The sequence below is a fragment of the Hemitrygon akajei genome, chromosome 3 (assembly GCF_048418815.1).
Source record: "Hemitrygon akajei chromosome 3, sHemAka1.3, whole genome shotgun sequence".
Lineage (NCBI taxonomy): Eukaryota > Metazoa > Chordata > Chondrichthyes > Myliobatiformes > Dasyatidae > Hemitrygon > Hemitrygon akajei.
Genome location: NC_133126.1, coordinates 30,451,228 through 30,476,351, shown reverse-complemented (window position 1 = coordinate 30,476,351; position 25,124 = coordinate 30,451,228). Strand labels below are relative to the sequence as shown.

Below are 25,124 nucleotides of genomic sequence, written 5' to 3'. Positions count from 1 at the left end.
CCTGACGGGTGTACGTCCCGCAGACGTCCCAGGGAGTCTGGTAGGAATGTGGGTAGGACAGGTGGGGGTCTGTCTCGGTCCAGTCTGACCCTGACGGGTGTACGTCCCGCAGACGTCCCAGGGAGTCTGGTAGGAATGTGGGTAGGACAGGTGGGGGTCTGTCTCGGTCCAGTCTGACCCTGACGGGTGTACGTCCCGCAGACGTCCCAGGGAGTCTGGTAGGAATGTGGGTAGGACAGGTGGGGGTCTGTCTCGGTCCAGTCTGACCTTGACGGGTGTACGTCCCGCAGACGTCCCAGGGAGTCTGGTAGGAATGCGGGTAGGACAGGTGGGGGTCTGTCTCGGTCCAGTCTGACCCTGACGGGTGTACGTCCCGCAGACGTCCCAGGGAGTCTGGTAGGAATGCGGGTAGGACAGGTGGGGGTCTGTCTCGGTCCAGTCTGACCCTGACGGGTGTACGTCCCGCAGACGTTCCAGCGACAGGCTCACGAGCGGTTGACCCAGCTGGAGCTCATTAACAAGCAGTTCCGCCGACTCTGCCGGGAGAACCGCGCTGACACGTCCCGCCGCCTCCGGCAGATTGTCGCCCAGGGTAACCGGCGCTGGGACGCCCTGCAACGGCGCATCACTGCCATCCTCCGTCGCCTCAAGGTAACTGATCACTGCCAACCTCACACCCTGTCCCCTCCCCATCCTAATCCCCATGTCTCTCCCACTACCACCTTCCCCTCTGTGGCCTCAAGGTAGCCCACCTCCTCTGTGTCCCCACCCCCACCCGTCCTCACTCTCCCACCCTGAACATCCCCACAAAATCCACCCCCCATCCTCACCCCTGTCTAACTCCAGAATGGGCCATTGGACCGAGACCACGGCAGTAATTCCTGCCTCGTCTCCCCTACACCCTCCCCACCCCTGGGTGCTGCAGCACTTCACCCTTCATCTCTCCCTCAAATCTTTCCTTGCCCCATCTTTCTCCAGCTGTCTTCCCCGTCTCACCCCCACAGCTCTCCACCATCTTCCCCCCACTCCACTCCCCATCTTCCCCACCCACTCCTCTCCTCTATCCCCACCCCCACCCCTCTCCACCATCTGTCCCCCACCCATCTCCCCATCTCTCTTCAGAAGAGGATGTCGGACTGGGACTCGGTCAGTAATTCCCACCTTGCCCACCCCTGTGTTCCAGCACTTCATCGGTCAGAGGGAGGAGTTTGAGAGCTCGCGGAAGGCCATTGAGGTGTGGCTGACGGAGATGGATCTACAACTGACCAATGTGGAACACTTTTCCCAAAGCGACATCGTCGACAAAGTGCGGCAGCTCAATGTAAGCATGGGATGGGGGGGGGGGGGGCATTGGTGGGGAAATGGACAGAACTAGTACATCATTGATGGACCCAACAGCCTCCTTCCATGCTCTATCCATTCTTTGTGTTGAGTCTGTGTACAACTATATATCGATTAAATAAAAACATGTACGTAGGAAGTGGCTATAACTGGTGTATTCACATGGCAGTGAGAGAGAATAATGTGCATATGTAGACAACAGATCAATACGTAGTGCTGGGGGGGTGTCATTGCTCTAAAAGTCGATCCATACATTACACTTCTCCCCCATTAGGGGTTAACGCACCATAAAACTATATGTACAAAACATTCAATTTCCCTTCATAAACCCATATTCCAATTAACTGTTGCTTTCACAATAACAGTCCATAACTAACTTCACAGTTCTGAGGGTTCAGTCATTTGGATGGTGCTCCTCTTCTTCCAGGATAGCACCTCTGGACTGTGGAGTGGCATGGGATTTGGCAGATGTCTTGTCAATGATAATGTTCTTGTTCTGCCTTTATACTTGTGGAGTGGCACCGGGTTTGGTAGGTGTCTTGTCTCAGACAACATTCTAAGTTTCTGGTGTCACGTTGCTGTCAGTGACACCATCATCTGGTCCACATGACGTCTCCATGTCTGATCTCCAACATCCACTGTGTACATCAGTGGTCCAGTTCTTGTAGCTGTCCTACTGGGTGTCCACTTGTCTTCTTGGTAATCGTGCACTAGGACTTCCTATCCAACCTTGATGCTCCTTGCCGTTTCACTTGGCCACTGGCTGAACTGTTTACTCTGCACTTCCCTCCGTAGATCTGGTTTCAGGAGGTTGATTCCTGCTCATGAACAGCATTGCTGATGTTTGATTTATCATCTCATGAGCAGAATTCTGATGCACAAAAAGGAAGATGTCCACCTTGTGCTGTAGAGAAACGTCCTCCTTGTCCATCACTTTAATGGACCGTGAAAGATTAGATAAACCTTTCAGCTCACCCATTCATTGCTGGGAGGTGAGGAGCTGACTTGAAATGTCTGATGCTGTTTTTCTTCATGAACATTTGGAATTTTTCTGATGTGCATTGTGGTCTGTTGTCACTCACAATTTGTTCTGGTAAACTGTTTCTGGTGAAGATAGCCCTCAAGGAGGAGACAGTCTTTGCTGAGGTGGTTGACTTTATTGGTATAACCTCCATTCACTTCGAATGAGCATTCACAGCAGTCAGAAACATGAATGGCCCAGCAAAGTCAATTTGCTCTTTGCTGTGGTGACAACGGCCACTCCCGTGGGTGTAACGGTGCCTTAGCATTTTGAACTGTTTGGCATCTCGAACAGCTTAAGGCCAAGTCTTCAATCTGTTTATCTATTCCTGGCCACCACACGTAGCTCCGGGCAGGACTCTTCATCTTGACTGTACCCAGGTGTTCTTCATGCAGATTCTGTAACTCTGGTGCGCAGTTTAGAGGGAACCACAACATGAGATCCATACATCGGTGTTCTTTGGCATACTGACAGTGGGTCTCCTCTCGCTGAGAACTCTGGAAACAAAGGGTTACCATGAGCTGGCCATCCTTGCATGGTGATGTCGTGGACTTTTGACAATGTCGGGACATTCCTTGTTTTTCTGTGTATTTCGAAATCTGTTACCGGCAACTGGTCCACCAATGCGGTGTGGAACACTTCTGCTGGGTCACAGTATGAAGACTTTCCTTCTTCAATTGACAACGGTGGAAGACAGACAAGCCATCAGCATTGCTGTGTTGTTTGATACCCTTGAATTCTACGTCATAAGAGTGGGCTGCTAGGAACAGTGCCCAACATAATCAGGTAGCAATATTCACTAGAATTCCCTTCCTGGGAGTGAAAATGGACACAAGGGGCTGGTAATCTGTCACTAGTGTAAACGTTTGTCCATAGAGGTAGTGGTGGAACTACTTTATTCCCCAAAGGCTCTTCGGTCGATCTGAGCCTAGTTGTGTTCGGCACTCGTCAGTGATCTTGAAGCAAGCGCAATCGGGCATTCAGATCCATCTTTCATAGTGGGTAACAAATCGGCTCCAATGCCACAAGGGGATGCATCGCATGCCAGTCTGATGGGCAGGGATGGGTCATAATGGGTGAGCAGTTCATCAGATGTTATTAGTTTCTTTGTTTCCTTGAATTCCCACATCTTTCTAACTATTCCTACTTTGCTCCTGTCTGTAACAGTGCAATCAATAGATGCAGTGCTGTAGCAATGTTTGGGAGAAACTGGTGCTAGTAGTTTACAAGGCCCAAGAATGACCTGAGTTGTGACTGATTTTCTGGTTTGGGTGCCTGTAGCACAACTTCAGTCTTCTCTTGCGACTTATGAAAGCTACAGGTCCACAATATGAGATTTCATTCTTGAAAAGCTCACTTCTCTCTCTTTGTACACAAACCGTACTCACTCAGCCTGGTAAGCAGTTTACCAAGGTTCTGAAGGTGCTCTTCATCATTTTTCCCAGTCACAATGATGTCATCAAGGTAACATTGAGTTCCTGGGTATCTTGGAGCACTTGGTCCATTGCTCTGTGCCGAATTGCTGGAGCTGATGTGACACCAAAGATGAGATGATTATACTGGAACAGTCCCTTATGAGTGTTGATTGTGAGGAACTTCCTGCTTGACTCCTCAATCTCCGTTTGCAGATAGGCTTGTGACAAGTCAATCTTTGAAAACCTCTCCCCACCTGCTAAAGATGCGAAAATATCTTCTATTTGTGGCAGGGGATACTCACCTTGAAATCCCCACATAAGCGAATGGCTCCAGCCTTCCCTTTCTTGATGACTGGGACAATAGGCGTGACCCAATCATCCACTCAACCTTGGAGAGAATTTCAGATGCCTCCAAGCTCTGAAGTTCAGCATCCAGTTTAGGATACGCTTTATGGAATCTTGGTGTTGCTGTTTCATCCACTTCAATTCTGGCCTTCGTGCCTTTGAGTTTACAAATCCCCTTCTCATTAGCAATAAGCAGCTGTGATCGTCTCTGGTTAGGCTAACCATTTGCCGGTTGATGACACACTGAGAGGTTTGATTGAGTGCCAGTCTAGTTGGATTTTTCTCAACCATTCACGTCAGAAAAGTACTAGTCCTCAATACATAAAGCTCTAACTGTTGTGTTTGACCTCCATACATCACCTTCACTTTCAGTTTGCCTTTAGGGAACACTTTTTCATCTGTGTAAGTCTTTAGCATCTCTGAGGTCTTCTCCAATGGTATCTTAGAAAACAGTCTGTTGTGGTCAGCCTCTGGAATTATGGACAAAGCTGACCCTGTATCCAGCTCCATTTTCAGTTTTACACCAGACACATCTATTGTGATCCATATTATATTGCGATCTGCTTCAGTAATACTAAGCAGTTGTAGGCATGACAGTTCACTTTTGTCAGACTCTATGTTGTCTGATTCTGTTCTACATTCGGTAACTTTATGCATTTGCTTGGATTTGTGTTTGAGACTTTTCACTTGGTTGTGCTTTTTGTCTGCTTTGCACACTCTCTCTATGTGACCTTCTCCGTGACACTTCCTGAAAATTTTTCTTTGAACCAACATTGAATTCATCTTTGGCTTTTTGAACCATTCAGGGACATTTCACATTCTAACCTCCTTTTCAGTGGTTCTGCTGCATCCTTTACCGTAGTCTCTTAACTGTTGCTCTGGTAAATGCCCACTCTAAGGTTGGGTCTCTTATAGACTATGCATGCCACATACAAGCCTGTCCCTTAATGCATCAGGAAGTCCATCTCTAAAGTCACAGTACTGGGGATGTTTGCACAGTTCTGCAATGTATTCAGAAATGCTTTCATCTCTTGACTGGTTCCTTCTGTAAAATCTAAATCTCAGCTATTACCAGTGGTTAGGGCTCAAGTAATTTTTTTAAAATTGTAACAATTTCATCAAGCATCTTGCTTGCTGGCTTTCTGGGGCTACTAGGTTGAGTAGGAGACTCTACGTTTAAGCTAAGACATGCAGGGCTTTCTTTTGCTCCTTCGCGTTGCTCAAGTTACAATACAGTTCAACCCTCTTGATGTTTGACTCCCAGCCTTCATTCGCTCTATCAAACTTCTCATCTTTCCCAACCAAAGCTATTGCCACATTATTTTCACTTTCAATTCAATGCATCTTTCACACTCATGGGTCCTTCGGCTCTCTTGTACTGTTTCGTCCCATAACTGTCGGTGCAGTTCATCATATTTTCTGACACTCAGGTTCATACTTGTCGCCAATTTGTTGTGTCTCTGCACAACTAATTAACAATTAAATAAAAACACATACATGGGAGATGGCTTTAACTGGTGTATTTGCAATTTCCAATTGGTGTAAACCCAATTTCCCTCGTAATCAATAAAGTATGTCTGTCTGTCCGTTGCAGCGAGAGAGAGAGAGAGAGAGAGAGAGAGAGAGAGAGAGAGAACAATGCACATGTGCAGACAACAGATCAATTCGCAGTACTAAGTGGGGGGGGGGGGTCATTGCTGTAAAAGAAATAGGTCCGTACGTTACACTTAAAATCGACTGTTTACCTCCTATGGTTCAGGTGAAGCTGCTCCCCAATCACCACCAGTTTTCCTGCGTGCAACTTTCTGGAAACTTAGTTCAACAACTCAGAGAACATAGAACAGTACAGCACCATAGCCCACAATGTCATGTTGACCTTTTAATCCACTCAAGGTCAAACTAACTCTTCCATCCTACATAATTTTCCACTTATCTAAGAGTGTCTTAAATGCCCCTAATGTATCTGTCTTTACCAACATCCCTGGTAGGATGTACCACAAGCTCACCACTCTCTGTGTAAAGAGCTTATCCTTGGCATTCCCCTACGCATCCCTCCAATCACCTTAATTATGCCCCTTGTATTAGCCATTTCTTTCCTGGGAAAAAGCCTCTAACTGTCCATTCTATCTATGCCTCTCAATACCTTGTACACCTCTGTGAAGTCACTTCACCTTCTCCTTTGCTCCTGTTACGTACCCCGTAACTGGGTCACTTACCAGCAAAGATAGAGAGGTCCGTTGAAGTCTGATGGTACTATTTTTAACAGTATTTATTGATAAAAATACACAAAATAATATCAAGGCAAGCTTACAGATAATATACGTCGTCAATACTAAATCTAAAAGCACGGGTCTAATAGTAATCAGTAAGAAATAGCTCTATCGTTGTCTAGGGGATAATGTATTGTCCGATGGAAATATAAAAGTCACTCAGTTCATTCAAGCTGCAGCTTTTGGGTTGGAGAGAAAGACGGGTTAAAACTTGCCCATTCCCTTTATGATGTCAATCCTTCGAGAGTCGTTGGGAGTTGATTTCCCCGTTGTTAGCTAAAAACCGTTCTGCCGTGGTACAGGGCCCACCGATTCTGGGGCAAACGGAAAAGGACGCACGTGGCCTTCCACTGGTTTTTGCTATTACGGGATCGTTAGCGTTTCTTCTGGTGCGTCTGAGGGGCTGTTCCCACAGACCCTCTTTTTATCCTGACTCACAGGGTCTCAGGTGTCAATCAGGTTGGGATGATGCAATCCCTCCACCAACCTCCCCCTCGGTTCATTGCCTGGGGGGGGGCTTCGATGCATCGTGCAGGATGCAATTCATAAGTCCGTCTCCAAGAGACAATAGCCGGTATCAATGGGTCCGCCTTTCGGAGGCCAGGACACATTCCAACTCTTTGTGGATTCTGCATGTCTTTCTCTCATTTCCTGGGTCTCCTGAACTGACGTAATAGTGATCTTGCGATTCTCACAAAGGAGGGGGCTACCCCGCACCCTTCGGCCCCTCAGAGCTGTGGCACATTCGTAACACTCCAAAGAGAAAAACCCTAGCTCTTGAGTAAGCAATGAAGCCATCTAACTAATAAAGCCCTCTCTTAATTAGTGACAGTTAGAAAGCACAGAAGCAGGCCCTCTGTGACGTCCTGCTGTGCAGCTCCTCACACTTTCCCAGATGAAACTCCATCAGCTATTTCCCTGCCCGTATCTGTGATTGATCTATGTTACAAGCTCTGCATCAGTCACTTACACTGACCACCTCCTCCCTGCTGAGGGCTGGGGAGGGTGCCTCAGGGAGAGGGGAGAGGAGCATGCAGAGACCAGGGTCTGGTGCTGGGTGGCATCAGACAGATCACACCCTCTGCCAGCCGTGGTCTGGTAACGGAGCAGTTCCCGTAGCGGTTTACAGCGTCAGTGATTGGGATTCATTTCCTGCAGCTGCCTGTAAGGAGTTTGCACGTTCTCCCCGTGACCGTGTGTATTTCTTCCGGGTGCTCCGGTTTCCTCCCACACTCCAGAGATGAATGGACTAGGGTTAGTGACTTGGGGATTTGCTGTGCTGGTGCCAGAGGCATGTCAGCACCTGCAGGCTGCTCCCTCAGATTCTGTTGGTCATTGATGCAAACTATGCATTTCACTGTATGTTTCCATGTTTGTTCATTATGTGCTGTGTCGTATGACGTGGGTGATCATGGTCGTTCCATGACCATCATTGTTCTTGCCATTGCCTTCTTCTGGGCAGTGTCTTTACAAGACAGGTGACCCCCGCCATTATCAATGCACTTCAGAGATTGTCTGCTGAAGTCAGTGGTCGCTTAAACAGGACTTGTGATATGCACTAGCGCTCATCCGACCATCCACCGCCTGCCCCCACGGCTTCACGAGGCTGTGATCGGAGGGCTAAGCAGGTGCTACACCTTGCCCAAGGGTGACCTGCAGGCTAGCGGAGGGAAGGAGCGCCTTACACCTCCTTTGGTAGAGACGTATCTCCACTCCACCACCCAGTATTTTGAATGTACATGTGACAAATAAAGCTAATTTTTAATCTTTATCTGATCTTTAACTGCCCGGGTCATCTCCTCAGGCCTTTCAGCAGGAGATCACCCTGAACATCAACAAGATCGACCAGCTGATCGTGTCTGGGGAGCAGCTGATACAGAAGATGGAGCCGCTGGATGCCGTGGACATCGAGGAGGAGCTGGAGGATCTGCATGCCTATTGCCAGGAGGTATTCGGCCGAGTGGCACGTTTCCACCAGCGTCTTGTGGCCGTACAGCCGGTATGGATGATATCAATATGATTGGAAAAACTACAGAGAAAATTTACAAGGATGTTGCCGGAGCTTGTGGCTTAGTTATAGGGAAAGGCTGAATACATTAGAACTTTATTCCCAGGAGCGTAGTGAATGAAGGGAGGTTTCATAGAGATTTACAAAATTATGAGATGTATAAATAGGGTTGGTTGAGGTCGACCATGGCTGTTGCATTCTCGCTGTCAGAAGTAGTTGCCATCAGTCAATACGCAAGCCAGGACAGTACGATATGGAGAGCGAGCTGTTGCCCATGGAGCAGGTCCCCCCTCTCTACGCAGCTGATGAATCCAAAGGAACGGCAAAGGTTTGGCACCAGTGGCATTTCAGGAGTTGCCATTCAGCATTGACCTCAACGTAGGACTGCTTGGCGGACCCCAGCTCTGGATTTTTCCTCATGGTTTACTCCCGGAGTCTTCCCTCGAGTGGGTAAAGATGCAAGGCAGTGGAAGCTTGAAATCAGAGTTTTCCTTCTCCTGAATGAGCTGCCATCATGGCTGTTGAGCCTATCTGCCCAAAGCGACTGGTTTTAAAGTAACCCTCCTTTGCCCTTTCTTCTGTCAGTAGAAATGGTTCCACCGGGCTCAGAAGCTGAGCCACGTGTGAAGGTCAGGACCTGGTCTTGTTTGTCAGAGGCTGTTTCAGAAGACCGCTATTAGGAGCATTTAATAGGCAGTGAGAGCTTATTCTGTCTAGCCCCCCCCACCCACCCAATCCCCTGGCTATAACAACCTTAAGGAATAAAAAGGATAAAGATGACATATTTTCACATCACTGAAATTAACAATTAAATATATTTAAGTAAGCATGCAAATTTAAAATAAAAGTTTACGTGCAACAGACTGGGCAGTGGAGCAGGGGAGTGACTATACGATGATAGGTGAGGGGGGGATACAGAGGTTCAGTCCCTTCAGTGGGAGCCTCGGGTCAGACAGGGTGCTGGTTTGTAGCTGATAGTGAGTTGGGCTGTGGGAGGGGATTCAGTGGGTGGGGGGAGTCGGGGATGGGGGAGTGTGTCCATTAGACTGTGGGAGGGGATACGGTGAGTGGGAAGAGTTGGTGATGGGGGGTGTCCATGGACTGTGGGAGGGGATAGTTGGTGATGTGGGAGGGGGGTGTCCATGGGCTGCGGGAGGGGATACAGTGGGTGGGGAGAGTGTCCATTATCTGTGGGTGGTGAAGAGTCAGGGTGGATTTTGGGGAGCCTGAGGGTGGTGGGGAGTCTGTGGGTGGATTTTGGGAAGCCTGTGGCTGGGGGGGTTTCTATAAGCTTTGACACCTTGTGTTCCCCACTCCAGGTGTGTGAGGATGTGGATCCGTGTTTGCGGGAGACAGAGGGGGTTGAGGGGGCCGGGGACAGGCTGGATCCTGGGGAGGTGTCGCTCTCAGTACCAGCCCCTCCGGACAGTGTCCCACAGCACTGGTCGGGCCGGGAGACGCCAGTCAGCGTGGACTCCATCCCACTGGAGTGGGACCACACAGTAGACGTGGGGGGCAGTTCCTCACAGGACGAGGACGAGTTCTTGAGCCCCCTGGCCAGTGGTGAGTATTATGGGTGTGTGTAATAGTGTGTGGTGGATGTAACGGGTGTGTAGAGCAATGAAACGTGGTATTTTGTGTATGTGTGTGTGTGAGTGAGTGTGAGTCTGTGTGAGTGTCTGTGTGAGTGTGACTTTGTGACTGAGTGTGTGAGTGTCTGTGTGAGTGTCTGAGTGTCTGTGTGAGTGTGTGTGTGTGTCTGTGTGAGTGTGTGAGTGTCTGTGTGAGTGTGAGTGTCTGTGTCTGTGTGTCTGTGTCTGTGTGAGTGTGAGTGTCTGTGTGTCTGTGTGTGAGTGTCTGTGTCTGCGAGTGTGAGTGTGTGAGTGTCTGTGTGTGTGAGTGTGAGTGTCTGTCTGTGAGTGTGGGTGTCTGTCTGTGCCTGAGTCTGTGTGTGTGTCTGTGTGTGTGTGTCTGAGTCTGTGTGTGAGTGTGAGTGTCTGTGTGTGTGTGAGTGTGAGTGTCTGTGTGTGTGTGAGTGTGAGTGTCTGTGTGTGTGTGAGTGTGAGTGTGAGTGTCTGTGAGTGTGAGTGTCTGTGTGTGTGTGTGTGTGAGTGTGAGTGTCTGTGTCTGTGAGTGTGAGTGTCTGTGTGTGTCTGAGTCTGTGTGTGAGTGTGTGTGTCTGAGTGTCTGTGTGTCTGCGTCTGTGTGTGAGTGTGTGTGTCTGAGTGTCTGTGTGTCTGCGTCTGTGTGTGAGTGTGAGTGTCTGTGTGTGTCTGTGTGTCTGAGTCTGTGTGTGAGTGTGAGTGTCTGTGTGTGTCTGTGTCTGAGTCTGTGAGTGAGTGTGTGTCTGTGAGTGTGTGAGTGTGAGTGTGTGTCTGTCTGCGAGTGTGTGTGTCTGTGTGTGAGTGTGTGTGTGTGAGTGTGTGTGTGTGTGTGTGTGTCTGTGAGTGTGTGTGTCTGTGTGTGAGTGTGTGTGTGAGTGTGGGTGAGTGTGTGTGTGTCTGTGTGTGAGTGTGTGTGTGTGTCTGTGTGTGAGTGTGAGTGTGTGTGTGTGTGTGAGTGTGGGTGAGTGTGTGTGTGTCTGTGTGTGAGTGTGTGTGTGTGTCTGTGTGTGAGTGTGTGTGTGTGTCTGTGTGTGAGTGTGTGTGTCTGTGTGTGAGTGTGGGTGAGTGTGTGTGTGTCTGTGTGTGAGTGTATGAGTGTGAGTGTGTGTATGAGTGTGAGTGTGTGTGTGTCTGTGAGTGTGTGTGTATGAGTGTGTGTGAGTGTGTGTCTGTGTGTGAGTGTGAGTGTGTGTGTCTGTGAGTGTCTGTGTCTGTGAGTGTGAGTGAGTGTGTGTGAGTGTGGGCAGTTTCCCGGAGGACTTTGCAGGAGTAGGAGTGTAGATGGTTCACCATCCCTGTCGTTGGGATCAAGGTTCTCACTGTGCTCTTGAACATCAGACTGCTCCATCCCTGGAGCAGCCTCTTCATCTGCTCCTGCAGCACCCAGGGGTGCCTGATCCCAAGCCAGCACCCATGGGTGCCAGTTAACACCCCTGGCTGAAGTGATGCTTCCTGTCCTGGCTCTTGGCATCTCCTCATCGCCTCTCTGTTCTGTTGCCGTTTGCTGATGGAGACACAGGTGTGAGCAAGACCCACTCCCTCTCCTGACCCAGCCCTACCCCATCCCACCTCCCCGTACGCCCCACAGAGTTCCACCCACCGTCACACTCATCGCACCCATCTCCTCTTCACCCCCCATCCTGCACACACCCCATCTCCCTCACCCAGCCGGTAGACAACCCCCCACCATTACGTTCCCTGTCCCCAGCCCGTCTCACTGACACCACTCGTCCGTGCCCACTCCACCTGCACCCCACAGCCCCCTCTCTGTAACTGTGACTAGTCAATCCCGTGCCTACGGGGGGGGGGGGGGGTGTGGAGACAGTGGTGTGGATGGGAATCCAGGAATTCTGGCACCAGCTCCCCTCTCCCGTCTGTGGGGCAGGGAAGGTGACTGGGCTCAGCTGGAAACCACCCGTCTGTGGGGCAGGGAAGGTGACTGGGCTCAGCTGGAAACCACCCGTCTGTGGGGCAGGGAAGGTGACTGGGCTCAGCTGGAAACCACCCGTCTGTGGGGCAGGGAAGGTGACTGGGCTCAGCTGGAAACCACCCGTCTGTGGGGCAGGGAAAGTGACTGGGCTCAGCTGGAAACCGCCTGTCTGTGGGGCAGGGAAGATGACTGGGCTCAGCTGGAAACTGCTTGTGGCCCGAGCAATTGCTTTAAAGACTCTGTTTCTCCCCCCACCTCGCTTCACTCCCACTGTTGCAGGAGATCTAGCCCAGGAGTCGACCGTCTGGCACCCAAACACCTCTGGGGACAGAGTCAGGACGAGTGGGCAGCGGGCGGAGACCGGACCTCCCTGTGACTCAACACATCGTCAGGACTACGTAAGACTGGGCACGGGTGGCACAGAAGCCCGTCGGTTGAGGGTAGGAGGATGTGCTCCATGGAGGAGAAGGATGGGGCAGACAGCAGGCTGAATGAGAGGTGTGCCTGTAGAGTCACAAAGCATGGAAACAGGCTATTCAGCCCATCTAGTCCATGCCGACCCAGATTGCCATCTAAGCCAGACTCGCTTGTCTCTGTTTGCCCCACGTCCCTCTAAACCTCTCCTATCCATGTAGCTATCTTTTAAGTATTCTAATTTTAACTAACTCCACCAGCTTTACATCAGCACTGATTGGGGTTCAATTCCTGCCGCTGCCTATAAGGAGTCTGTACGTTCTCCTCCCGTGATCACATTCCAAAGACGTACGGGGTTAGCCTTAGTGAGTTGTGGGCAGGTTATGTAGGTGCCACAAGCTTGGTGACATTTGTGGGCTTGTCGGACCGTGTTGATCGACACACTTCACTGTATCTTTGGACGTACACATGACAAGTAAAGGTAATCTTTAATCACTTACTGTACTCATCACCCTCTGTGGAAAAACTTGCTCCTCAGTCCCCTTTTAAATATTTCCCCTCTGACCCTAAACTTACGCTCCCTAGTTTTTGGACTCCCCTACCCTGTGGAAAAGACTGTTACTGTCTGCCTTATCTACATGTGCCATAATTGTAAAAAGTTATGAGGGACAAAGGGAAGGTGGAGATGAACATTCCGAGGTTAACGTCTGAGGGTCCTGTACTTGCTGAGGTTCAGAAGAATGAGGGGGGGGTGGGGACCTCATTGAAATCTTATCCAATATTGAAAAACCCAGTTAGAGTGGACGTGGAAAGGATGTTTCCTATTTTGGGAGAGTCTAGGGCCAGAGGGCACAGCCTTAGAATACAAGGATATCCCTTTAGAACAGAGATGAGGAGGAAGTTCTTTAGCCAGAGGGTGTGAATCTGTGGAATTCATTGCCAAAGACAGCTGTGGAGGCCGAGTCACTGCGTGTATTTAAAGTGAAGGTCGATAGGTTCCTGATTAGTAAGAATGTCAAAGGTTATGGGGAGGATGAGGTTGAGAGAGCAAATAAATCAGCCATTAGGAATGGTGGAGCAAATTCAGTGGACAGAATGGTGCAATTCAGCTCTTGTGTCTTACGGTCATATAAAGAAGTGACCTCTCCCTATAACTCTTAACCACATCTCACCCTTAACCAGGTCTTTCCTGTTGAGATAGGGCCAGTCCACGTCACTAGACCCAAACTGCCACTTGCCTCTCATTCCCTCAGAGGAAGTCTAGTGTCGCACTCTCTCCAGCAGGACCCTCGGTAAGGAAACCTTCAGAACACATTTTACAACTCCACCCTGTTGATGGGCTTTTCACCATGTCAATATTAGTGCAGTTAACGTCGCTCATGAATCACCATTTGTCTGACCCTAGGGAGTGTGTGATGGGACAGTGTGAAGGGAACTTCACCCTGTCTACCTCTGAAAGTGTGTGACGGGACAGTGCAGAGGGAGCTTCACTCTGTCTATCCCTGGAAGTGTGACGGGACAGTGCAGAGGGAGCTTCACTCTGTCTATCCCTGGAAGTGTGACGGGACAGTGCAGAGGGAGCTTCACTCTGTCTATCCCTGGAAGTGTGACGGGACAGTGCAGAGGGAGCTTCACTCTGTCTATCCCTGGAAGTGTGTCGGGACAGTGCAGAGGGAGCTTCACTCTGTCTATCCCTGGAAGTGTGATGGGACAGTGCAGAGGGAGCTTCACTCTTGGTCTAACGTTGGGAATGTGTGATGCATTGACCTGAACATTAACTCCTGATACTGTGTCTCACTCTGTGAAACTCCTCTAGGCTAAACTCCTTTCAGAAGGTATCGGAAGCACAGAAGATGTCCAGCGAGTGTCAGATGACTTGAAGAATAACTTTCCCCAGGACGCAGGGTCTGTGGAGACGGATGTTTCAGATCAGCCCATGGCAGGTGAGGGTCAGGGGTCAGGGTTGGTGGAGGAGTTGGGTCAAAAAAGGGTGAAGGATGAGGGGTTAGGGGTCCAAGATGGGCAAAATGTCAGGTGGTCAGAGATGGGCAAAGTTTCAGGGTTAGGTCAGGGGTTATGGGTCAGGGGGGTGCCAGTTTGGGTGGCTGGACAGTACCCTACCCACAATTACTCACCTGGGCAACTCTAACAGTCCCTCCCAACCTGACAGACCACGGGATACACCACCACTTGCAGGTTCCTCTCCCGGACCCACATCACCCCAGGTCCCACACCTCAAACACCCCCGCCCTCCCGGACCCACGTCACTCCCAGGTCCCACACCTCGAACACCCCCGCCCTCCCGGACCCACATCACTCCCAGGTCCCACACCTCGAACACCCCCGCCCTCCCGGACCCACGTCACTCCCAGGTCCCACACCTCGAACAGCCCCGCTCTCCCGGACCCACGTCACTCCCAGGTCCCACACCTCGAACACCCCCGCCCTCCCGGACCCACGTCACTCCCAGGTCCCACACCTCGAACACCCCTGCCCTCCCGGACCCACGTCACTCCCAGGTCCCACACCTCGAACACCCCCGCCCTCCCGGACCCACGTCACTCCCAGGTCCCACACCTCGAACACCCCCGCTCTCCCGGACCCACATCACTCCCAACTGGAAGAATCTCACCATTCCTTCTCCATTGCTGGATCTATCAAAATCAGGTTGAAATGTGTTGTTTTGTGCCAGCAGTACAGTGTAAAAGCATGAGTATAGTTATATTTGACAGTAACGTAGGTAAACTGTGCAAAAGAGAAAGGATGGAGGAGTGGAGTAATGTGTTCTGTGCAGAACTGTGTGGGAGCACCTTCATCAGAAGAACTGCAGCCTTCCAGGAAGGTCTCACCATCCCCTCCTACCCCACCTCTCTGAGGACACAGAGCAGTAGGTGTGTTTTTGGCCCCTTTGTCCCTGGAGGGTCTTCCCCTGTCCCAGTCCAGAGCAGCCGGCTGATCACTGTACCGCCTCTTGCTCTGAACTCCCTGGCTGAGATGGGGCTTGGTCCTCTGCACGGCCCTGGGGCCCGAGTGGAGGAGGAAGGTAGGTGCTGTTCTGGGGTGAGGTGGTGTAGTGGTGAGCACAACGCTTTATAGCATCATCAAGACGGGTTCATGTCCCACTGCTCTCTGTAAGGAGTACTGTTTGTATGTTTTCCCTGTGGCCTCCTCTGGGCACTCAGCTGTCTTCCCGCGTTGCGAAGGCGTTTGGGTTCTGGTTCGTCAGCTGTAGGTGTGCTAACTTGGTGAGACACTTGCGAGCTGCCCCCAGAACACCCTTGAGTTGTGTTGGTTGTTGACGCAAACGATGTTGTTCTAAGGTTCATTTATTATCAAAGCGTACAACTCTGAAACTCTTCAATTCTTCTGTACGTTTCGATGCTCGTGTGACAAACAAAGCTAATCTTAAGTCTCTGACCTGCCCCGGCCACGCACAGGCGTCGTGCGCTGGAGTCTGCTCCACGCCCAAACTCTCAGCAAGGAGCTCCTGGTCAAGCAGAACCTGCAGCAGTGGCAACAGTTCAACTCCGACCTGGATCACGTCTCCACCTGGCTCAGCCACGTCGCTCCGGTCCTGGAGGGGGTTCGGACGCCGGAGGCCCACAGCACTCTTGCCACCATCCAGGAGAAGATGCGGAGCCTTGGGGTAAGTCCCATGTCCTGTACACCCGGTCCCACATTCTCCCCCGATTTCCCCCCTCACACCACATCTCACATCTCCAAGGCCCAGGTCTCCACTCCTACTTGGTGCAGGTTTGGTCTCCCTGTTATAGGAATTCCATTGCCAAGCTGCAGTGGATGCAGGAGAGGGCTGGAGTTGTAGGGAGAGGTTGTCCATGCTGGATATTCATTCCCTGGAGTGAAGGAGAATGAGGGTTGACCTCATAGCAGTTTATAAATTCACAAGGGTTTGGATAAGGTGGACAGTCATAGTCTTTCCCCCAGGATTAAGGAGTCCAAAGTTAGAGGGCACAGATACAAGATAGGAGGGGAGAGATTTAAGAGAGACCTGAGAGGTTAACTTCTATACACTGAGGATAGTGAGTACCTGGAACGAGCTGCCAGAGGAGGTGGTCGAGGCAGGTACAATTGTAACATTTAAGAGGTGTTTGGATAGGTGAAGAGGGGAGAGACTTGGAGGGTTATGGGCCGAATGTAGGCACTAGAATGTCAGGGAGGATGCTGTTGATGGCATGGAGCTGTTGGGCCGAAGGGCCTGTTTCTATGCTGTGTTACTTTGATGCTCTATGACCATTCTCTGTAGGGGGGCCAGAAAATTCTAAACCGGTTGCAAAGGTTCCCGCATTGCTGCCCAGGAGAGAAGCCTTTGAATATCTACCATATCTGTACCTCCAATAATTTTATAAACTTCTGTCGGTCTCCCCTCAGCCTCCTGCGACACCATGACCTCTCAGCTTTTATACTCAATGCCCTGAATGATGAGGGCTGTGTATCATTCACTGACCTATCTATCTATGACTCCACCTTAGGGAACTGTGTACTTGTACGCCCAGGTCCCTTTGTTCCACTACATTTCCCTGGACCCTGGTTGTCCCTGTGAAAAACCAACCGGGGTTTGACTTTCTAAGATGCAACACCTCAAACTTATCTGAATTAAACTCTATTTACGATTCCTCAGCCTACTTACCCAGCTGATCACAATCCCCCTATAATGTTTGATAACTTTCTGCACTGCCCACCATAGTGTCATTGCAGGCTTACTAACCCTGCCTTGTGCAGTCTCGTCCAGATCGTTGATATAGATGATAAACAACAATGGACCCAGAGCGACCCGTGGGGAACACCACTAATCACGAGCCTCCAGTCTGAGAAAGAATCTTCCATCGTCACCCTCTGCTTTCTACCTTCGAGCCAATTCTCTATCCAAATAGTCAATTCCCCTTGGATCCCATACTAACCAACTTTCCATAACAACCATGTGGAAACTTACCAAAGGCATTACCGAAATCTGTAAAGGCCACATCTACCACCCTGCCTTCATCAACCTTCTTGGTTACCTTAAAAAAATCTCAGTCAGCTTTGTCAGATACGATCTCCCGTGCACAAAGCCATGCTGACTACCCCTAATCAAACTTCGTTTTTCCCGATATATGTATATTTTATTCCACAGAATCCTCTCCAGTTAACTGACCTACTGCAGATTTAGACTTATTGGTCTATAATTCCTGGTTTTTCTTGGTCATCATTCTTAAATAATAGCACAATATTCACTATCCTCCATTCTACCTGCACCTCACTGGTGGTAAATATAAGACTTTAAGATATAGGAGCAGAATTAGGCCATTTGGCCCATCGAGTCTTCTGCCATTTCATCATAGCTGATTCAATTTTCCTTTCAGCCCCAATCTCCTGCCTTCTCCCTGTATCTCTTCATGCCCTGACCAATCAAGAATCTATCAGCCTCTGCCTAAAGACTTGGCCTCTGCAGCTGTCTGTGGCAAAAAATTACATAGATTCACTACTCTCTAGCTAAAGAAATTCCTCCTCATCTCTGTTCTAAAAGGATGCCCTGTGGCGACCCACTTTCTGCACAGGTGAACCGGCTCACAAATAGCCAGCGCGCGGGGGGAGACTTTGGTAATGCATCTCTGATGTAATTTCCGCCCGGAGAGGGCGGGCGCTAGGGATTTAAATGCCAGCGCCGTGAAGTTTGAATAAACTAGTCTCGAAATGACTTACCGACTGCGTGTCGTTATTTCAGCGCTGTGTGTAGCACATCGCTACAGCCCCTCTATTCTGAGGCTGTATCCTCTGGTCTTAGACTCTCCCTCTGCAGGAAGCATCCGCTATATCAAAGGCATTGCACCATTCGATAGGTTTCAAAAAGGTCACCTCTCATTCTTCTGAATTCTAGTGAATACAGGCTCAGAGTCATCAAATACTTTTCACATGACAAGCCATTCAATTCTGGAATCATTTACGTGAAATAGCTCAGCCAAGCTCTTACAATCTCTTCTCTAGCCCTCCTCATGGAAGGGGAGGGAAACTCGAGCTGGGGAGGAATCCATGGAGAATCAAACCATTCACGTCTGTGGAATTTGAATTGGTTTTTTATTGCTCCTTGTAGTGAGGTACAGTGGAAAGCTGGTCTTGCAGCCTGTTCGTATAGGTCCGATCGTTACAGCGGTGCATGGAGGTAGTACAAGGAGGGCCGATTGCAGAATGAAGTGTAACAGTTACAGCGAAAGCGCAGTGCAGGCAGACAATAAGGTGCAAGGCCAAGAGAGTCGCTGTTGTGCTGAGCTGTGTCCACAACTCTCTGCAGTTCCTTGTAGTCACGGGCAAGGCAGTTGCCGTACCAAATCGTGCTGCACCCACATGGGATGCTTCCTTTGGTCGGCTAAGCAATGGAATGGTTGCTTACAGAAAGAACTGGGGGCATCGAGAGGCGCAGATGGACTGTGGTCATCCCGTTGCTGGCTGGGTCACTGCTCAGCACACCGACAGAACCCAGCCCCTCCTGCACCACCCCTGGCTGCCTCCAGTTGGCTGTCTGGCACACCTGCCACCTGAAACCCCCTCTCCATTGGCCAACTGAGGCAGCACCTCCATCTCATTGGTTGCTGGGGACACCTCCCTCACTGGGGGTAGAGACTTCTACCTTGGGAGTGGGAGAGCAGGGGACGTATGTCGCTGGAAGCCCCCAGCTCCACAGCTGCCCCCTTGTGGTCCATTGGTTTATGCGGGGCGTGGCAGGGCCTGGTGGGTGGTGTGTGTGTTGCCAGATGGAGCCTTTGGTGAGACTGTACTCTCTCTTCCCCCTCCCAGGACATTCAGAAGGATCTGGGCAAGTACAAGGCACTGGTGGTCTCAGCCAACCTGAGCAGCCGGGAGCTGGTGCAGTCGGGCAGCAACGAGGCCCGGGGGCTGCAGGACCGGCTGCACTCTGTCAACGGCCACTGGAATCGGGTGACGCAGGAGCTGCACAACTGCTGGGACAGCCTGCGTGGGGACCTGCTGCAGAGTCAGGTAACTGGGCGCTGTGACCCCTGAACTCTGACCCTGGCAGAGCCAGGTTACTGGGCACTGTGACCCCTGGACTTTGACCCCTGTTGCAGAGCCAGCTGACGGAGTGCAGTAGCCTCTAAACGCTGACCCCTGAACTCTGCAGAGCCTGATAATGGCGCACAGTGACTCTGACTCTAATGGTACCAGGTCACAGGTCCTGGTGATCTCTGAAGCACAGCTCCACAGAGTCAGGTAGTGGGCACTGTGACCTCTGAATGGTAACCTTTAAACCTCGACCCTGTAGAGCCAGGTAATGTGAGCGGCTGACCTCTGACCCTGACCCCACAGTGCACTGCCAGGTAAATGGGGTGAGCCCACTCTTTTGGGGTGACTGGCCTTTGGCCCCACCCTCCCCATGCTTATTCACTCCCTCCATGTCTCTCCCCGGCAGGATGTGTGGTACACCACTCGCTCAGTACAGACGTGGCTGGCTAACTGTGCGGAAAGGCGAGAGGGGCTCCAGCCCACAGCTCCCACCCTGGGGACGCAGACCCTGGCACAGCAGCGCAGGCAGTTGCTGGTAGGTGCTGGCGGGTGGGGAGGGGGTTTAATGCCTTGGGGGGGCTTCCCCTCCCCCCCATAGACACGGACTAAGCTGCTCACTGTTCGGCCTCCTGTCTCTCACTGTCCCCTGCTTCTGCTCCACCCCCCCACCCTCATTTTCGGCCCCCCTCGCACTTTCCACCCCACCCTTACTCGCTTTCTGCCCTGCCCTCATCCCCCCACAACCCCACTTCCTCACACCACCAGCACCCCCTCCACCCCCCCCCACACGTACACCCCTCGCACACTCTGCCTCCACCCTCCGTCCCCTCTCGCTCCACACCCCCAACCCTCTCTGACGCTGCGCTTTCAAACGCAGGCACTGCAGGAGGAGATGCTGGGCCGCCAGCCGCAGATACTGGGGCTGGAGGAGCTGGGCCGGCGGCTGCTGGACAATCCGCAAGGGCCCGGGCAGCGGGAGGCCCGCGAGGAGATCTGTGCCATTGCCAGCAAGGCCCGACTCCTGCTGCAGGGCGTAGCTGGAGATCTGCAGGAGGTCGATGAGAGGCTGGTGAGTGTGCGGGGTGGGGTAGGCAGCAGAGGTGCTGGAGGAGGTGATGGGGGCAGAGGGTGGTTCGGGGGGGGAATCTAAACCTACGTAACACCTGCCCAACAGACTGGTATATGTCTAGGGGAAGAACTCCAGCCACTCCCCAACCCCACCTCCCGTATACGCAGGTGCTGTGGAAAACAAGTTAACGCAGTGACGCACACACAACATCAAACCCACACCAGATACCGTTATAGAATATACTTTAAAGATTTTACTAGAACTAAAAGATTACTAACAATGCAGTATATATGAAGGAAAATAAAATAAAATAAAAGGCGCCAAAACTTATCAGAGCTCAGTCAGTTTAGAGCACGTCGTTGGAGTTCAACCATCGAACCACTCGACCCTTCGTTGCTTTCTGCCGACCTCCACGTCCTCGCACCTGGGACCACCCGGGTGGTCGACCGAGCAGTGCCGCACACGTCCACCTTCCTCGGCGTCTTCTCCCGACTCCCTGAAAAGACCGTGAAAACCCCCAAACTCCCAGACCCACAAGACAAAATAACATTCCCCATTGGTCAACAAATGAATACAATCCCGATATCAGCAAGTCTAAAGCTAAACAACTGCGAGAGAAAGCACTTATCGTACAAAGAAGCATTCCTACTCTAGCAAACCAAAGAAGCCATTTTGATTAACATACACAGTACATTGTACATTCTCCCCCCACCAGCAAATGTCATGCCCTCATGACATTACCAGAGTTCCCCGAGGCTTCTTGCAAAACACAAAACCCAACCCAGGTGCAGAAAGCAGCGACATAACTACCCAGAGCAGTAGAAATCACACTTGGTTCTCCTGGCACCACATATGTCAACCGCTCCGGGAGGCGCCTACTTCTCTGAGATCTCCGTACCCCTTCTGCCGACCCTTCCGCATCAGACCCCACGGGGGACTCTCCTGTCGGACCCTCATCCTCCCCCTCACTGGGCTCCCTCTTCACCTGCGAACCCTCTGCCTCGGACACTCCAGGTCTGCCTGTCAGACCCTCATCCTCCCCCTCACTGGGCTCCCTCTTCACCTGAGAACCCTCTGCCTCGGACACTCCAGGTCTGCCTGTCAGACCCTCACCCCCTCCCTCACGGGGCTCCCCCTCACCTGAGAACCCTCTGCCTCGGACACTCCAGGTCTGCCTGTCAGACCCTCACCCCCTCCCTCACTGGGCTCCCCCCTCACCTGCGAACCCTCTGCCTCGGACACGCCAGGTCTGCCTGTCAGACCCTCACTCCCTCCCTCACAGGGTTCCCCCCTCACCTGCGAACCCTCTGCCTCGGACACTCCGGGTCTACCTGTCAGACCCTCACTCCCTCCCTCACGGGGCTCCCCCCTACCTGAGAACCCTCTGCCTTGGACACTCCAGGTCTGCCTGTCAGACCCTCACTCCCTCCCTCACGGGGTTCCCCCTCACCTGCGAATCCTCTGCCTCGGACACTCCAGGTCTGCCTGTCGGACCCTCATCCTCCCTCACGGGGCTCCCCCCTCACCTGAGAACCCTCTGCCTCGGACACTCCGGGTCTACCTGTCAGACCCTCACTCCCTCCCTCACGGGGCTCCCCCCTACCTGAGAACCCTCTTCCTCGGACACTCCAGGTCTGCCTGTTAGACCCTCACCCCCTCCCTCACGGGGTTCCCCCTCACCTGAGAACCCTCTGGCTCACGTTCGGGTTCCACCCTCTCTCCCCCCCAACGCTGGCTGCCTCTCCATCTGACCATCACCACCTTCCCTCCTCTCGCCCAACTCAGTATGGGAAGGGCCAGGAGCCTCCTCTTCTGGTACTGGAGTGCCAGCGAATGGGAACAGGGGCCACTCATCTGAGTCATCATCTTCCGAATCGGTATCCATTCCCGGGTTAAGGACCCGTCCTGGCTCTTCAGCAGTGGCCTCCTCCCTCGCTCCGTGCCCTCGTGGAGTCCTTGTACTCCCTCTCTGGCTCCTTGTCCACCCGCACCGCTTGGCCCAGGGGCAGCAGGTGATTCCGATGGAGTACCTTAACAGGCCCATTCCCATCCGCAGGTTTCACCTGGTAAACTGGTAGATTCGGCATCTGGCTCTCTATTACATAGGGGGTGGCCGCCCATCGATCTGCCAACTTGTGCTTACCAGGGAGTCCCAAATTCCATAAAAGGACCCGGTCGCCCGGCAATAATTGAACAAACTTCACCTTTTGATCATATCTTATCTTATTCCTCTGATTTTGTTTGGTAGCCGCCGACTCGGCCAACTCGTACGCCCTCTGTAACTCCCTCTTCATATCGGACACATACTTTAGATAGGGCTTCCCGGGTAAGTCACCCACTTCAGCCCCAAAACACAAGTCAATGGGCAACCTCGCTTCCCGCCCGAACATCAGATAATAAGGCGAATATCCTGTAGCATCATTGCGAGTACAATTGTAACAGTGGACCAAATGTCCAATATGACGACTCCACTTATTTTTCTGCCCAATCTCCAGCGTTCCGAGCATATCCAACAGGGTCCGGTTGAACCTCTCTGGCTGCGGATCTCCCTGTGGGTGATAAGGGGTAGTCCTGGATTTCTCAACCCCAAGCATAGTCAGTAATTCATGGATAAGGGGCTCTCAAAGTCCCGCCCCTGATCACTATGGATTCGCCTGGGAAGGCCGTAATGAACAAAATATTTCTCCCATGACACCTTCGCCACTGTCGTCGCCTTCTGATCCTTAGTGGGAAATGCCTGAGCATAGCGAGTGTAATGATCGGTGATAACTAAGACATTCGTGGTGTTGCTGGTGTCAGGTTCAATAGACAGAAAATCCATACACACCAGGTCCAGAGGTCCCGCTCTCTGCAAATGTGACAGTGGAGCCGCCAACGCGGGCAGGGTCTTCCTCCGGATGCAACGACTGCAGCCCCTACGGTATTCTTCGACTTCCCCCCTCATCCGGGGCCAGTAGAACCGGTCTTTGAGTAATCCATAGGTCTTTTCCACCCCCAAGTGTCCAGAATCATCATGTAAGGCCTGGAGTACAGTCTGTCGATACTCCTCCGGCAGGACCAGTTGCCAACGGCGGGGTTGGTCCAGAGGCGCTGTGACCCGGTACAAGACTTGGTTCTTTAACTTTAACCGAGGCCACTCCTTCAATAACAGAGGCATGGACGGGTGTTTCGCCTTCTCAGCCCATGCCACATCCCCCTTCTCTACCGCTCTCCACACAGTGCCAAGACCCGGGTCATTTTGCTGAGCAGCTGCCACTTCCCCCGGACTCAGTTCCGGCAACTGTTTAGTCCGCATTGCGGTCAGGTCACAGTAAGCTAGGGGTATGGCGTTGTCAAAAAACCCCAAATGGTCCACGGCTCGTTCCAGCCTCCCTCTTCCCTCCGCCTTCACAGTGATAGCAAACTGACACATAGCCTTCACTCCAGGGGCAGGGACACTCTCCCACTCCTCGTCCTTCTCCTGTTCCCCGGGCTCCCGACGTGACAAAGCATCCGCATCGACATTCTTGCTTTCTGGGCCGGTACCTCAGGCTGAAATCATATACCGACAAGGCCACCAGCCACCGATGTCCTGTGGCATCCAGCCTCGCCAAAGTCAAAATATAAGTGAGAGGATTGTTATCCGTTCTCACCTCAAACTTGGCTCCGTACAGGTAATCGCCCAGCTTGTCCACCACCGCCCACTTCAGCGCCAGGAACTCCAACTTATGTGTGGGATAGTTTCTCTCAGATGGCGACAAGCTTCGGCTGACAAAGGCTACCGGTCTCAATGCATAGACCCTAGACCCTCTCGGCTGGCATCCGTGTGCAGCACATTTGGCTTCTGGGGATCGGCAAAAGCCACGACCGGGGCCTGGGTCAGTGCCCTTTACAAAGATCGGAATGCCTCTTCACATCGTTCATCCCATCTCGAACCAAAAGGTTCCGCTGGGTTCCAGTATCCTCCAGCGTCTTGCCTCCGGTCCCCCTTCCTCTTCTTTCCCACCAGGGGATAGCCACACAACAGCTGAGTCAACGGGTGACACATTTTAGCGTATCCTTTCACGAATCGACGGTAATACCCACAGAACCCCAAAAATGAGCGCAGAGCGCTCACTTTCTGGGGTCTCGGCCAGGTGGTCACGGCCTCTATCTTGGCTGGATCAGTAGCCACTCCCTCTCGCGAAATGATGTGGCCAACATAGCTGACCGGCGATTTGCAGAACTGGCATTTGTCCAGGGAAAGCTTCAGCCCTTCCTCCTTAAGTCGGCTTAATACCTTTAACAGCCTCTCCTCATGTTCCTCCAAAGTCGATCCAAACACTATCAAATTGTCCAGGTACACCAGCACCTCAGGCAGATTCATATCCCCCACAGTTCTCTCCATGAGCCTCTGGAAGGTGGCTGGGGCCCCCGATATGCCTTGGGGCATTCATTCGAACTGAAAGAACCCCAGCGGGCAGATAAAGGCCGTCTTCTCTTTATCACCCTCACTCATCGGGATCTGGTAATACCCACTTAAGAACAGCACACTGAACCACTTCGCACCGCTCAGGCAGGCCAACGCGTCCTCGACCCTCGGGACAGTATATTGATCAGGGACAGTTTGCCGATTCAAAGTCCTATAGTCAACGCACATGCGCACCCTCCCATTCTTCTTCCGTGCCACCACTATTGGGGATGCATATGGACTTCGGGACTCAGCTTTGATCCC

General features: G+C 51.9%; 1 protein-coding gene across 4 annotated transcripts in view; it reads left to right on the top strand.

Annotated features, from left to right (window-relative positions):
- LOC140724815 (nesprin-2-like) overlaps positions 1–25,124 on the top strand; it is a 288,546-nt gene that overhangs the window by 255,925 nt on the left and 7,497 nt on the right. For all 4 annotated transcript variants that reach the window (XM_073039455.1, XM_073039456.1, XM_073039454.1 and 1 more), the window contains 10 exons: positions 469–651; positions 1,184–1,321; positions 8,197–8,391; positions 9,720–9,963; positions 12,214–12,332; positions 14,165–14,291; positions 15,786–15,994; positions 19,138–19,338; positions 19,769–19,897; positions 20,240–20,431. In XM_073039455.1, the coding sequence (XP_072895556.1) occupies positions 469–651; positions 1,184–1,321; positions 8,197–8,391; positions 9,720–9,963; positions 12,214–12,332; positions 14,165–14,291; positions 15,786–15,994; positions 19,138–19,338; positions 19,769–19,897; positions 20,240–20,431 (1,737 nt within the window). The remainder of the gene's footprint in view (positions 1–468; positions 652–1,183; positions 1,322–8,196; positions 8,392–9,719; positions 9,964–12,213; positions 12,333–14,164; positions 14,292–15,785; positions 15,995–19,137; positions 19,339–19,768; positions 19,898–20,239; positions 20,432–25,124) is intronic.